This window comes from Solea senegalensis, linkage group LG21 (assembly GCF_019176455.1).
Source record: "Solea senegalensis isolate Sse05_10M linkage group LG21, IFAPA_SoseM_1, whole genome shotgun sequence".
NCBI classification, from domain to species: domain Eukaryota; kingdom Metazoa; phylum Chordata; class Actinopteri; order Pleuronectiformes; family Soleidae; genus Solea; species Solea senegalensis.
In genome coordinates this window covers 9,613,688-9,628,916 of record NC_058040.1, presented here as the reverse complement: position 1 = coordinate 9,628,916, position 15,229 = coordinate 9,613,688, and the positions used below count along the sequence as shown (strand labels likewise).

The 15,229-nt window shown below is 42.6% G+C and overlaps 1 protein-coding gene across 6 annotated transcripts in view; it reads left to right on the top strand.

The window, feature by feature from the left end:
• rgs3a (regulator of G protein signaling 3a) overlaps positions 1-14,991 on the top strand; it is a 118,808-nt gene extending 103,817 nt beyond the window's left edge. For 5 of the 6 annotated variants that reach the window (XM_044013076.1, XM_044013077.1, XM_044013072.1 and 2 more), the window contains 5 exons: positions 1,558-1,628; positions 10,260-10,361; positions 11,513-11,574; positions 12,513-12,679; positions 12,775-14,991. In XM_044013076.1, coding sequence (XP_043869011.1) covers positions 1,558-1,628; positions 10,260-10,361; positions 11,513-11,574; positions 12,513-12,679; positions 12,775-12,975 — 603 coding nt within the window. In that variant the 3' untranslated portion in view covers positions 12,976-14,991. Of the gene's footprint in view, positions 1-1,557; positions 1,629-5,514; positions 5,848-10,259; positions 10,362-11,512; positions 11,575-12,512; positions 12,680-12,774 lie in introns of those variants that run through there. The other variant, XM_044013075.1, reaches the window with a different exon arrangement.
• The last annotated feature ends 238 nt before the right edge of the window (positions 14,992-15,229 follow it).

The following is a 15,229-nucleotide window of genomic DNA, read 5'->3' as shown; positions in this document are numbered from 1 at the left end:
TATAAAAGCCTTTGGCTTAAGCTTCATCAAGATAGTTGACTTGTTATTCTGAATTATAGTAAACTGAGAGACGACTGGGGTCAATGTGGTTTTGATGGGCAACACACTAAAATCCCAAATGGCTCCTAATGTGTAAGAATGATGCGTTACAGAACAACCGACGACAGATAAACAGCGTGAAGGGATATATCTCGTGTTTTACTCTTCGTTCGTTAATAGTTCAATATGTGAGATTATTGCCTGGGATGAATAACAATGCAATGGGTGCAGTGGTGCAACATGTGAAATGATTCATCGACAGTGTCTCATGTTGGTTTAAACCATTTTTTATCTCATTGGCTGCTGTCAAGTCTAATATCATCCTTGGGCGGCTCCAAAACAAAAGTAATTAACAGTTGCTGTCATGTTGTCAGCGCATCTTAAACAAAGCACTCCAGAACGCTTTTACTTCAAGTGACCATACGTTGCGGTCGTAGTGCTTGTGATAAACAATTACTCCCACACTTCAGATGATTCTGTGCGGGTTTTATACCAGCAGCTTGTTGTTGTTGTAATCATGGACGTCAGATGTTAAGTGGATGTGTTGACTAAGCCCGAGTGACATGTTATGTTTCTCCGAAAAACCCTCATTCAAAAAAGAATGCACTGTCTTCCCTGAGTCCTGAAGTCAGTCTGACGAGCTGTTGTCGAGGAAGTCAAATCAGATTCTTCCAATTAAACTTGAGATGCTTTCATGTTTTTCCAAAACCCCAAATCCTTTCATCCGTTGAATCCATTCGTAACTGAATTCAAGCTACTGTTGTTTTCTTACCGAAGGAAGCCACAAACTCCGCAGCCACTTTTTTTTTTTTTAAAGGATGAGCATTTTTGTATCGTGCATCACCGTCGTAAAAAAATCAGCCCCATGAGTAAGCGACGGCCGGCCAGAAAATTTCATCACTCCAGAGTTCAAACTGAGAAACCCATAAAACAATCTGCACCATGTGCCACCAGCTGTGGCCAGAGTATCTAGCTCAGGTTCAACTGTGGGTTCCTGTAAATACAATGGCTCATTATTTAGAGCCTCGCACACCCGCCAACCCCCACACACACACACACATACACACATATACAATGGGCCCACTTCAGGCCACCAGATTAGTGAAGACTGACCCTTTCTCAACCCTGAGGCAACTTCCCTTCCTCTCTGAACCAATCAAAAGTGTGGGTTGTCAGAAAGTGTAATGTGAGACCAGGGTCTAAGGCTCGAACCTTGGGCACAGTTGGAAGCCAACAGAAACAACAGCCACAGACTTTTCACACTCGCAGACACACACACACCTCAGAGGAGCTTGTCTTCTGGGACTTTTTACTTTGGATTCTTCCCATGGATTAACCATTTTCATCACTGGCTTTTGGAGTAGTTTCAGCCCACCAGTGTTAACCAGACACACACCAAGGACTTAGTAGCTTATCAGCCAGTTAACGCTAACCATGCTGCCTGCATGAGGCTACAAGGCCCTCTTTCTTTGTGGAAGGTGGATGATGCAGTGTGTGCTCTCGTTCCTCTCCCCTCAGCTGAGCTCCGGATCCCCCTGCAGCTGTGAGGTCGGCGCCGACGGCTCAAAGAAGAAGAAATCCAAGAATCTGTAAGTACATGAATCTCAAACAGATTCTTTCTTCCTTATTGTTTTTGTGTGTTTTTCACATCGTCTTCTCATTAGGGCCAAAAGTTTATAAACAAGGACTGACATATCAAAGTTCTTATAGTTAAGGAAAGGAAAATCATGTGTGTTGTGTGTGACGAATGATAATGAATACTGAATTCTGTGTTTCGTGTGTCGTCCCCGGCCTTTTTTATTCAGCGTATTGTGTAAATGGGCTCTGTTTTCACACCCAGCCTTTATTTTGAAAAGGTGTCATCAATGGTGGTCAAGGGGGTAATGACTTCTATTATAGCAGCCAACAGGGGGTCAATTAACAACGTGACTTATTCTGACAGTGGACGGAAGATGTCACAACATATCGCCATTAACACGTTTGTTATTCACTTTAGGTTAATGTGAGGAGACTGAGAATCACTGTCAGGTTTTTGTGTCTGTAGTCAAATTTACAGGTTCTGCAGAAAACATGTCTCATGCCCAGGGTGTCAGTGTTAAAGAGTTAAAGCTCGTCATTTTACGCTGCTCATTATCGACTTAATGAAGTGGTAAATGATGCGTGTGCTGCCGTCGAGTGTGGTCCCATATGGGTCTCACATTCTCAGCGGCGTGAGAAGGGAAGGTGTGTTCATGTTGAACTTGTGCGTGTGTGTGTGTGTCGACGCCTTAGTGATTCATCAGCTGTTGAGTGATCTTCATTCACGCTGCTGTTCATCAAGATGAAAGCACATCTCACACCAGGAGGACAATAAAAGCACTCGCTGTGGGGGTTTTTTTGGGGCCTGATCGCTGCCCATACTTGAGCTCAAACTGCGTTTTAATGTTGTTTAGTTAACCAGTAGATTAAGTGATTAAGATTCCACAGCTTTTTTCTTTTTTCTTTCCCACCCTGCTGTACATTGCCTTTTTGTCAGCTGTTGCAAACAGTTTAGAAAAAATAGAGACTTCACAGCATCCCCAAAAATTATTTTAGGGGTTACAAATGTTTCCTTCTTTTGATTTAATTCCATCCTAAATGAAGAATACATGTTATTTTTTGTCAATAGGCAGAAATAACAAATAACCTTTTCATTTCTCAATGAAAAGGTTATTTGAACTGAATGAATGGACAATGAATGAACTCACCAAACAGAGTGGGTTTACTGAGTTCATTCATTGTTTGTCTGGGAAATTAGACTTAATAATCACTTAATAAAAAGTGATGTTAATGGCTATCACATTTACATTATGATACAGTAACAATATGGCAGTAATGTTATGGTAATACTGTGTTATTTCTATAGCGTCATAAATCCAGTGGAAAACGTGTGTAGGGAGGATGAATTTCACCTGCAGCTGACAAAAGGCGGGGGACGACAGGTTTAATGTTACCTCTCCTTTACAGTTTTTTTTTAACTATACTATTACCATGTTGTCACTGTAATATTAGACCTTTTTTTTGTCACATATGACTAAAACACATACCTGGATATCACCTTGGAAACAACACAAGAATAACACAACACCAAGTTGGAAATTGTTGGTGTTGAGTGCAATACCAGTTACCTTGAATGAGTTCTGCATCTGCGCTGCATAGTTGTCACAGTGATGACAACAGTATGGAAGAAAAGCTTTTGTCTGGCGTAGATAAAATAGATAAAATGAACTGCTGTCATTGATGTGACCCTCCTCTGTCATCATTAGTCAATTTAAAACGTAAAACTCACTTACCTCTCAGCACGGCGGAAACTCAGCACTTGTTTTTTGCATTTTTCCATTAAATCCTCACCATTGCGCGTCTGTTGTCACCTCTCAAGCTTTTTCATCATGTAGTACACACACTATATCTCTCTCTCTCTCTCTCTATATATATATATATATATATATATATAGATATATAGATATATGTGTGTGTGTATTTTTAGCCATGTTTCATTATACCCTGCTTATTAAGTCACACAAACGCACTCTCAACACTGTATGTGTCTCTGTGTGTCTGAGAGGAACACAAATGCAATATGTTGCCGCAGTAGATTGAAATCTCTCTGCTATACAGCGGAGCATAAAGGAAATGAAATGATTTCCTCCAGATGTCAGAGACTGATCACCAAAGTACCAAGGAGATCTTTATCTGTGGCGTGTGGCTATTTATAGTTAAAGTAAAAAGTAACTGACCTTTGATCATCCAAGAGCATCACATGTGAGAGGAAAACGTAAACACAAGCGTAGATGCAGCTGTAAAATTTCAGAGAATCAGCAGAAAATGTGTTTGTTTCTTCTTAGGTAACAGCCTTTAGAATGGACTGAATGTGAAATTGCTTTTCTAAGTGTAGACACACATTCATTTGTGTATGGAAATGCTAATTTCTTTTTTCTTTTCTTTTCTTTTTGTCTCGCACCTCTTTGTTACATGTTATTACATGTCATTTAGCAGACGCTTTTATTTATTGTTCTCTTCTCACTATTTGCAAATGAGTGCTTGTGCAAACATAAAGGGCCTCTTTCTTTCATCATAACTGTCACATTGATTTAATTAAAAGGAATTAACATGAGAATATAATTGAACACAACATCAACAATAATAATAATAATAACCACAGTGTCAGGAAAATGAAACACATGAGGAATCACATTAGATAAGTTCTTTCCACCGCTGTTCTCACACAAAGCACTTGTGCCTCAGCACAGTTAATCCATTGTTTCCTCCTCAACATACAACAGACAGCGAGGTCCTTCCTTCCTAGGCATTCTTTTTCTCTCTTCCACGCATCTTTATCTCTTCCCATCTCCTCTTTGTACATTTTGGGGCATGTGTCTGGTTTCCCGCACAGCTGTTTTTCCTGGGATTGTGCACATTATCTTGGCCTCTCCCCCCTCCTTTACCACCCTTTGTTTTTACTCTGTCCAGGTGTTCTTTTTCCCCAAGCACTGACTCCCTGCATGGCTCCACTGGGGTTTTTTTTTTTCTCTAAAGTGGCAATAAAGTAATTAACCAAACCAGACACCAGAGTAATAAGTGCAGAAATGTGAGATTTCGGATAGATAAATAGAAGTTCTTACAAGGACGACGTGCACAAGTTTGTCTCACATATTGACAGAATATAATACTGTGTACTGATACTTTCTGAAGCAGCAGTTCCCAGACCAATAATCAATACATGTTGGTTTCCTTTCCAATGTGCATCTAATTACAATGACACACATCTTAATAAATATCACAAATACAAAGAAACAGTGGTTTAAAAGCAACATGTTGACAGTTAAAGACACGGTAACTTTTTTAAGAACACAGTAACACTGATCATTGGATTCCCTTCGTCTAAATATTTGCAAGACCGAAATAGAAGTCCAGATGACGTACAGAATCTCACTGAAGTCAAAGGCTGGGGAACTTGTTTTAGTGGAACCTTTGCGCATGTCATTAAAATTCCAAATTTGTCCAACGCCACGGAAAGGTACAAAATGCATGTTCACCATTTGATTACTGTGACAAAATCTAGGCAAGAGAAGACTTTTCTGTGGACAAAATCTCAACAATGTTTGATAGATAAATAAAACCACCATACCTTTGTGGTAATATTATTAGAAATAGTTCTAAAAGACAGCCAGAACTAAACTTTGATTCATTTTATAACAATAACCATGTTGTATTTTAATGTCAAGTTTTGGATGTTTTCAGTGAACACAGGTAACAGATCGTTAGTGACATCGACTGAGCTGCTTCATCCTCACACTCTGCCTTTACCAAAATGTAAACGGAAGCTCAGCGGGGCCGAGATCGTGGAACAATCTTCCACTGCATGTTAGACAGACACACTGGGCTTTCGACCCAGTATGAGACGTTGATTTTTATCTTATTTATCTTTCAGCTGTTGTTTTAAAAGTTGGATTGGATTGGATTGACAGTTATTAATAAAACTGTATAATAATCTCAACATCTTACCATTAAAAACCATTTCTGGCCCAGTGGGATGAATCTGTGAGGTGATTGGGTGAGTGCAGCGTCCGCCTTCCTCAGACCCCCCTGCACTATAAAAATGCTCCGCCAGAGCCTCTCAGGGTTTAGAGGAATGTGACTGTTAAACAAACCTTTGGGCCTTGAGTTGTGGGACTTTTGACACAGGCTGTACATGCTGTCAACTCTCCACACATGCCAAGTGAACGTGCACACTGGCTGCCACCCAATGTTTCACACTGTGGCCGATTTCTCAGAGAAGTACCTGGAAAGGTAAGAGCAAAAGGGGGACGTATGTGCGTGTGTTTGTGCTTTGATTTCCATAACCAGGGATTAGAAACGTCAGAGGGGAGGGTAAAGGAAAGCGGGGGCTGAGGCTGTGTAAGGTCCCTCAGGAGTAGTTGCTCTGGAGCTGGTATCTGACCTCTACATGGATCTCATTTGATAGTCACAGTGAGGGAAAAAGAATCCCCCACGAGGCTGAAGTGCTTAAACTATTTTAGATGAGGAAGTGTTCATTTCTAACTTGAGGCTGCCCCTTTATCTTATTATACATAGCCTGGATTTCAGGAATAGGATTGCCCATGTGGCTTTAGTGGCAAGGAAGGTGAGTTGGCTCGGAAATAGAGCTCTTTGATTCTGATGGCGTTATATTTATGGACAAAATTTAGGACAATTCCCTTTTTTCTCTGGTCTTCTAGGAATATGAATTATGTCTTTCATTTTTTTCATTGATGGATCTGCGTCGTGTCTCATGGAGACAGTGCATCAAGTTTTCGTCTGCGAAAAACAGAAACACTCACAATTTGTTCCCATATCCTAAATAGTGTTATTGCTATTTTTAAGCCTTGCGGACGCACTGGCACGACGCTGGGCCCTCTGCACTCGCACAGACACAGTTGCACAAACAAGCTCGCACACACACACACACACACACACACACACGGTGTTATTTGTGCCTTGTGTTCTGTGTTGACCTTACTGGCAAACAGCCTCCTCTAATTAGAAAGTGGCAGCAGGGAATGAAAACATGCTTCTTCGTCGCTGCTCTCACCATCTGTATTTCAATTCCTCCACTGTGCTTAATGCCAAACCCCCGGATTTCACGGATTCTGTTAGATACAGAGCCTCGTGTATCAAATAGAGAGAGAGACTCGTCGTTGCATCCTGTTAAAAAGACTGTGACTTGCATTCATAGGCTCCTTCACTTGAAAGCTGCATTCAGCGGCTGCTTCCACGTTATTTAAACCACTAATGACTGTTTTTATGCTCCATGTCCCTCAAGTTAATGTAATTCACAACAACTTTTGGCATCATTGTAAAACAAGCCCACAATGATTGAATGTTGTCAACAGAGATGCTCATGTGTGTTATATTGTCATCTGCAGTGTGTGTGTGTCTGTCTGCAGCCCCATGTGCTCCCAGAGCCTTTCCCTGAGAGTGCGGCCTACTTTTGTTGAACACCAGGAATATCCGGCAGTGTGGTATAAATGCGTCAAATATGAGCCAGGCAAAGAGGGAATAATGAGAAAAGAAACCCGGAGTTAATTGCAGAGCTAAAGACCTTTCACTCCTTCCTGTCCAGACAACGAGCACTCACACACACACACACACACACACTACACTATACCATGTGCTGCGAATGTGGACATGCGTGTTTGGAAAGTCTCTGCAGAGCCTGTGTGAGTCTCTTCACAGGTTATGTATAAGAATAGGGTTGACTGTATGTGTGATACTTGGTTAATGACATTAGTGCTGCGGAGCTCTGAACAGAGCAACTTTAAATAGAGAGGTTGTCAAAGTGAAACTGTGAGAGGAACCGTTAGCACATGAAGAGCAGAGGTGCAAAGAACAGTAACAGTGCAGTATCGTTGTAAAGTGGTGCTTCGCTAAAAATAGACATGAAACTGCTTTCCATCTGCTGTCTGTTACAGCAGAACGTATATGTGTGTGTGTGTGTGTGTGTGCATTTTTTTATGTGATGATGATGATGAAATGTAAGGCTTTGTAGTGAAGAGTGTTTCATCTTTGTGCCAGGTGTGTGTCACTCACATTTTCCTCCAGTGTAAAGTTTGAGTTAAGGGTTTTAAAATTCACTTAGGTAGTTGTGTCCCTTGTCATGCTAATAGGCTTTCTCAAACCCTTTGTTTAGGTGATTAGGTGAAATTAGGCGGCTGGTGATCACAGGCATGGTTGATGGAATGGAGAGTCAATATTTACCCACACAGTTTCAGTTGAATTTAAGTGCCAATCAAGTAAGATATCCGGAAGAAAACTACTCACGTCTCACCACATACAGTACAGGTAAAGCATTAGATTTTCTACTGTTGGTGTTTGCAGTGTCCACTGACACCCACATGGTGGCAGGATAGAAACATTGTTTTTTTCCCCCCCTTTTAAGTGTCTGTTGTTATGACATCATTGCCACATCATGCCCACATGGGCTCAGCTGGTGTAAAAAAAAAAACCAGAATAAGCAATAATAAAGTGTGCTTTTGTTAGGCCCAAGTCATTTTCTTTACCCACATGCATGGGCGAGACAGACGTGCTCCTTTAGCACAGTTCAACACTTTAATTGCCTTCAGTGCGACCTAGAAATGAAAGCGTCTAATAAATCCCGCTCTGATGTTACGAGCTTATTTAAGAGCAAAAACTTTTTTTATGTGGGTGATAATGTCGTCCGGGATCGCGACTGTGAGCTTTTCTCAGGGATTCTTGCGTTAAATGATCCCAGTCAATGTGTGACAGATCTCTGTCAGTGAAACTGTGGAGACAATGAAGTATTCCTTTGACACTGGGTCAATATTTTACATTTTTAAGTGATTTGTGGGACAGGTTCTTTGTTAGTTTCCTGAGTTTTCTTCAAGTGTACATATTTTTAACAAACGTTGGTGAATTTGTAACCCTCAAATGAAATTAACAAGCTATATGAGGAATTGTCTTACTTGAATGAACCTAATTTATTTGGCTGTGTCATTTGATCCTTGTCAGTGTAGTGAAGAGGTTCATCACTCCTAAATCTAACAAAGTCTGAAGTAATCTACACCAGCTCACTTCCCCGAACCCAAACACGCCCAAAACAAACCCCCCAACAAAGTCACACTCATCCGCGTCGTGAAGGAGCGATTATTCAGCCCGAGTTTCCAACAGCTCATGCTGTCGTGTTGTATCATGCGTACAGACAAGTTTCTACCTTTCCTTTTATTTGACCTTTGGAAAAACACACATTTGCTCACCGTGTTCTCTGTTTAGTTGGGCAGACACTCTGTGTGTGTGTGTGTGTGTGTGTGTGTGTGTGTTTGAGGGACCACATCACATTTACACACCTCTCCCACTCTCTCCTTCATGCACTCACTGCTCTCAGCCTCCCCCCCCCCCAACACCTGTGACTGGCATGAAAGCAGCAGTGAAGTGGTCGTGAGTTGACGAGTTGGCACAGGTGCGGGGGGTGAGGGGGGTGAGGGGGTGAGGTTTCTTTGAAACGGTCATGTTCGTGTGGGTCTGCTTTCATCATCGTGTTTTCCTGTCCAACATTTAAGCAAGTCACATCTCTGCAGTTGTGTCTCCTCTTCCTCCTCCTCCACGACCATGTTAGACGGTGTCTATACCTGGAAGCCTCAGGGCTTTTTTCTTCTTATTTTAATTCTGGGTGTACAGGCTCTCCTGGGGGGGCCCCGTGGCTTGCCATTGGGACGGCTTGCAGTGAATAGGGCCAGCACAAGCGCACACCACTGCATCGCATTATTAGCACAGGCCAGTCAATCCACAGTGGAAATCAAAAGCGAAAAGGAACTCAGGAAATGGGTGTTGAGCGAGGTCACATCCCAGTGAGACAGCACGTGCTCCAGGTCAAGAAAAGCCAGGACAGGTACCGTGGGATTATGGGAATACGCAGTTTATGCTCACTTGGGGGTTGGGGATTCAAGGTGTGTGTGTGTGTGTGATGGTGGTAGAAAGGTGAAGCAGGTGAGGTGAGCGGTCAGGAACACTTTGGATGTCGGAGAGAGGAGCGAGGAGGTCACTCTGCCCTGTTGCCTCGGCCCCGGGTCAGCTCCCTATCAGCATCCCCTCTAGGCACATGGAGAATGGCGTGATGAAACAGAGGAGTGTGCACTGAGTCTCTCTCCTCCTTCTCTGCCACATTCACTCAGTCCCCGCCGAGGAACCTGCCAGGGACACATCTACAGGAAAGATTGTTAGCGGGTTTTCAGATTGACAGCAAAGACACTGACACACAAAAGCGGAGAGGAGAAAAAAAGGGGAGCGTGATATATCACCCTTTTTTTTTTGGGAAAAAAACCAAAACCTGTTTCTCCGCACCAGCGTTCTCGGGCTGAAGACTAAAATGTACACACCACTGAATTCATTTCCATCTTTTCTGGCATTTGTGCATTTGATTTCATATGGATTGGATTTACAGTGCTGAAGAGCTTTGTTGGTGATGCCTAAGCCTCGGATTGCTTCAGTTGTGGACTTTGGACAACACTTATTTCCCTTCTCTCTTTTGTCATCCCTCATTCCCCACTTTTCCTCCTTGTCCTGCCTCCATTACACCTCCCACCCCCTTACCCCCCTCACCTCTAATCACTAAACTGCCTTTCACTCTTCCTCCTCTTTCCCACTCCCCCTTTTCTTCTCTTTTCTTTTCCTTTCTTCACATCTCGTTCTTTCTTTCTTTCACGCAGGGCCAAAGACATGAAGAATCGACTGGCTTTCCTGCGGAGGAGGAATGAATCCCCAGGAAGCAACCCAGCCAGCAAGCTAGACAAGACTATGAAGTCAGTCAAGTAAGTGGCCACTTCCTGACGGCATGTGCTCGTGGGTGGGTGTGACACCGCTTTACGGGTCTTGACACAACCTGGTGCGGGAGGACAGACGTGTAGGCAGTAGGAAAGACAGCGTGTGCCTATCATGTGTCTGACTTTGTTAGTAATAAAAATGAAGACGTGGAAGTTAGAATTGTTGGGATATTGCTTTTGTTGTTGTTGTTTTTGTAAATGATCAATTCATATTATTTTAATTGTAATAGCTCGGTAACAACGATGTAATAGTGTTGTAATAAGGAGATAATATTATAGTAATACCATGTCATTTCCAGAGGTTACAGCTCGGTAATGAGGGCGGCAAAACACAGGCGTGTACACATCAGTGTTTACCAAACTTTTAGTATGTGGGTTGACTTTTTTAACATTAACATTGACCGAGTTCTCAACATTTCTGATTATTTTACTACCATTTTTGTAACGCCTATTTGTTTGTTTTTTTAATTGAAAATCTGCCATTTCTAATAGATATGTGTTTGATAGATGAATTCCTGTTTAATCTGAAGTAAAAGGCTGGAAACGTTTGTACAATGACCCCAAAAAACATCTCCTCTGTGGGTCCTGACCTGATACACATTACAGGTTAAATAAGCATTTTACAGCCCTGGCGGCTGTCTGTGTCACATCAGGTCTCACATGTGTATTGCAGTGAGTGTAATGAGCATTGTATGGAGCCATGCTTTTTTTTTTGTTGTTGTTATCAGGCCAGGGTAAGAATGAGAGGCAGCAGGGGGCAGACAGACTCTGATGGGGGGGTGGGGGTTGGTGGGGGAGGTCTCAGCCCAACAACACATCCCCATTGGCCAGCTCAAGCCCCTCCCTTCCTGCTTACCAAGCTGCCTTCAGAGGGAATATAAAGTCCTACCCCCACCAGCACAGTGAAGCAGACAGACTCATGGCTCGCAGACCGAGAACACTCCACGAGTCTGAAACCATTGTGAGGGAAGGAGCAGTGCACACAGACTAGACAGAAGGAAGCAGTGGAGAGGAATTACCCACGCCTCCACGTTTCCACTCGCCTACCCCAGCATAGACACAGCTCTGCGGATGGGTCACACTATGAGAAACCTGGCTGAGATGGGCTTGTTAAAGAATCGCTCTGCTTTCATCTGCAGGCCCACCCCAGAGGAAGCGCTGAAATGGGGGGACTCACTTGACAAGCTGCTGGCTCACAAATGTAAGTTTACTTTTCATCCATATCATCATCTTTATTATTGTTCTTTAAACTTCTTCACTTACATGATCCTCTGTTGTTTTCTTGTCTGAAAGTGATTGGCATGTGTCTTTGATGCAGCACACAACACACATGTGCTGCATGTTTGAAGTGGCTGGTGAAGGTCGAGCCTCACATACTGATATGTGACCATATGGAGTTCATGTGTTGCATAGAAAAACAATGGTTAACGGGGAGAGAAAAAAAAAACCTTGCAAGTGTGTTGCTATTTTGGTCCACAGTTCATCTTCCACTGTTGAGTCCCACTCTCTGTCATAGCTGATAAGGAGCCAGCGCTCCATCTGCTCCTCATCTGGCTTTTCCTGACCTCTCTATTCTCCCGCTTCCAACAGTCTCTCTCTCTCTTCTCTCTCCCCCACCTCTTACCTCACTCCTGCTTACCAGAATGAGGTTATGATGAGATGACCGCTTCCATTGGCACTGCTTATCATACGCGGGTGATTCATGGGAACGGAAAGGTGCAGACAGGAGCAGTGGGCAGACACGGCTTCCTGCCTTTCTCTCTGCTGCGTGCCTTCTTCCTCAAATCATTAACTTGGACCGAAACTAAAAGCGTCACAACTTCGAGAATTAGTCTGTTTTCCTTCTTTCCACTGAAACAGTCGCACCTTTGTTCGTTCACAGTGCGCACACACACACACACACAGGGATAGATTTGTTGCTGAATAATGAGAAATGAGCTGCGTGAAGGACTTGAATAGGAACTGTGGTGTTCAGGGTTTTTCATGTCTCACTTTCTTCCAACCACATGACTCAAAAGGCCGTCACGGAGCTATTTTCGGCCCTCAAACTCCCAAGGAGAGCTTTAGCTGTGAGGTTGCCATGACACTCGAGTCAACTCTCATCTTGTTTATTCTCCTCCTTTCTGCTTTCTGTCTCAGATGGTCTGGCAGCGTTCAGAGCTTTCCTGCGCACGGAGTTCAGCGAGGAGAATCTGGAATTCTGGCTCGCATGCGAGGAATATAAGAAGATCAAGTCACAGTCCAAGATGGCCTCAAAAGCCAAGAAAATCTTTGCAGAATACATCGCCATCCAGTCTTGTAAAGAGGTGAGTCAGAGTGAATGCGACTTGGCTTCAAATCAGCGCCGGGTGTCTGCAACCTGGAGTTTGTCTCACCTGTTTCTCTTTGGCCTCTCCTGCAGGTGAATCTGGACTCGTACACCCGAGACCACACCAAGGACAACCTGCAGAATGTGACGCGCTCCTGCTTTGACCTAGCACAGAGGCGGATATACGGGCTGATGGAGAAGGACTCATATCCCCGATTTCTCCGCTCAGAACTCTACTTGGACTTAATCAACCAAAAAAAGCCCAGCTCCACTTCGACGTCCTCTTCGTCATAAGAGACGAGGAAGACAGAGAAGGACGGGAGAGAGAGAGAGAGAGAGAGAGAGAGGAAAATTGGGGCAGACTTGAAAAAACATAACGTGGGTGTGAGGGGTCTTAGTTTGCCTTTTTAATACGTTTCTATTTGTTTTTCTTTTTTGTCCTTTTTGTGTGCGTCGTCCACTGTTATTTTATTGTTGTTGTTTTTTATGTCTGTGGTGTGACATGACGTGGCTAAAGCTATGGCACTGCAAAGGAATGTAGTTTACACACTTACCAGGTGGATGGATGAGTGGATGGACTGATGAATGCATGAGTGGTAGTGACCATAAAAATGCAGAAGCCCCATGAATGAGGGCTCGGTGCAGGAGCTGGACGCTCGTCTCGATTTCTGTTGCTTTTTTTATTTTAGCGTCTCTCCTAAGGTCTGCGTTGTTTTTTTTGACGAGCTGTACTGGAGAAAAGGAGGGGTTACTCAAAAGAAGAGCAGACACACAGACAGTCAGGTACTGTTATGTCAAACATTTTCCTTTATTTTCTTTTGAAAGTTCCACTTTAAACCCCCCTCCTTTTCCCACGTCCTATGTGAAGCCACTTCTAAAGCTGTCGGTACGACACAAGGTCTTTTCTGCAACACTTGCTGTGATGGAGAGAAGAAAAAAACAACAACAACAACAAAAAAAAACGTCCTCAGTCATCTCTGTTCAAACTCTACACCCTCTCAAAGCTTCTGTAAACACCTCGTCATCTTCAGTTCATCGCAAGCCGGAGGAAAAGATACTGTGAGCGTTCAGCAGAGACAGCGACGAGTCGACGAACATGAAACACACGGGACTGGAGCTGTGAAGAGACACAGACGTGTGTGTGTGTGTCACATGCACATTAAAAGACATTCAAAATCATATTCGACGCCAGAGATGGGGAAGAAAAACAACGACGACGACTTGATTCATGTCTCCAAAGACTGTTTACAACAAGGACTGAAAATCTCGAGGGGCGGGGGAAGGAAAAGATTCCACATCGTAGCTCATTCTGGACTAACGAGGACGTTTTCTCAGGACATTGCTATGACAGTCTCCACTTCTGGTTTATCTTCTCAGCTGTTACTGTGTGTGTGTGTGTGTGCGTGTGTGTGTTTTTTTTCTACAATGTTCCCCACCTGCACTCCGTAGTTCTCCAGAGCAATACACGAGAGGTCGCTTGTGTCCCAGTCTCGGGCTCTGTGTTGTACAAAGGCTTCGCCTATTTATTTAGATGAACTTTGCTGGATACTTCAACAGATACCCTCACCTCCTCCTCCTCCAAAGCACTCCGCTAAACACTCTCACTTTCCTCTTAACCACCAAACAGGTCCAATGCTGTCCTGAACTTTAAGTGCAATATTTTTTTTTTGGAATTTTATTTTATTATTATTTTCATTTATTTTGAATTTTTATGGGGCGGGGGAGAGATGAACGGCTTATGCTCTGTATTAACTTTATTTGTTAAGGAAAAAAAATTAAAATAAATCAATACTTAGAGGTTTAAGGTTGACTTACAACATAAAAACTGTCAAGAACCATAAGTAGGTAAAACTTTAAGCAAGTGATTCCAATTGTGTGTTAAACCCCCCCCTCCCAGCAGCAGGCAGCTGGGGGGATGTCGTGGTTGTAAATATAATTCTTTAAGAAAACTATGTGATAACACATTAAAAAAAAATAAAACAAAAAGCAAAAATACTGATAGGTCTCTGCTGGCGAGGAACGCGGGGGCCCAGCTGTGTATCTATGTAAATATGAGAGACTCAAAACTATAAGATGAAATGTATTGTTTAAAAAATTAAATAAAATAAAACATAAGGTGAGCAAGAGCAGGTACAATCTGTTCTTTTCCCTGGTCATACACTGCTTGTAAGGAGTTTTCTGAAATGCATTTTTATCATTTTCACTGTTTACAATACAAAAAAATGCATCTCCTATGGTAACAAGTGAGAACAATAGAGTACATTTGGTGTCATTGCTAATGAGAAATAAACCAACCAACTGATGAAGTTACACATGTTGTCTCTGAATTTCTTCTCACAACAATATTATTATTATTATTATTATTATTATTATTATTATTATTAATAATAATAAGAAGAAGAATATACAGTATTTTGTTTTTGTTTTTTTACTGATTAAAGGGCATTAAAACATTTCTGGGAAACATCTCTACTTTAATTGTACAGACCTGCACCTCGACTACCTCATTCCCACGGCACTAAAAAAAATAGTTTAATCCCCTATTTTA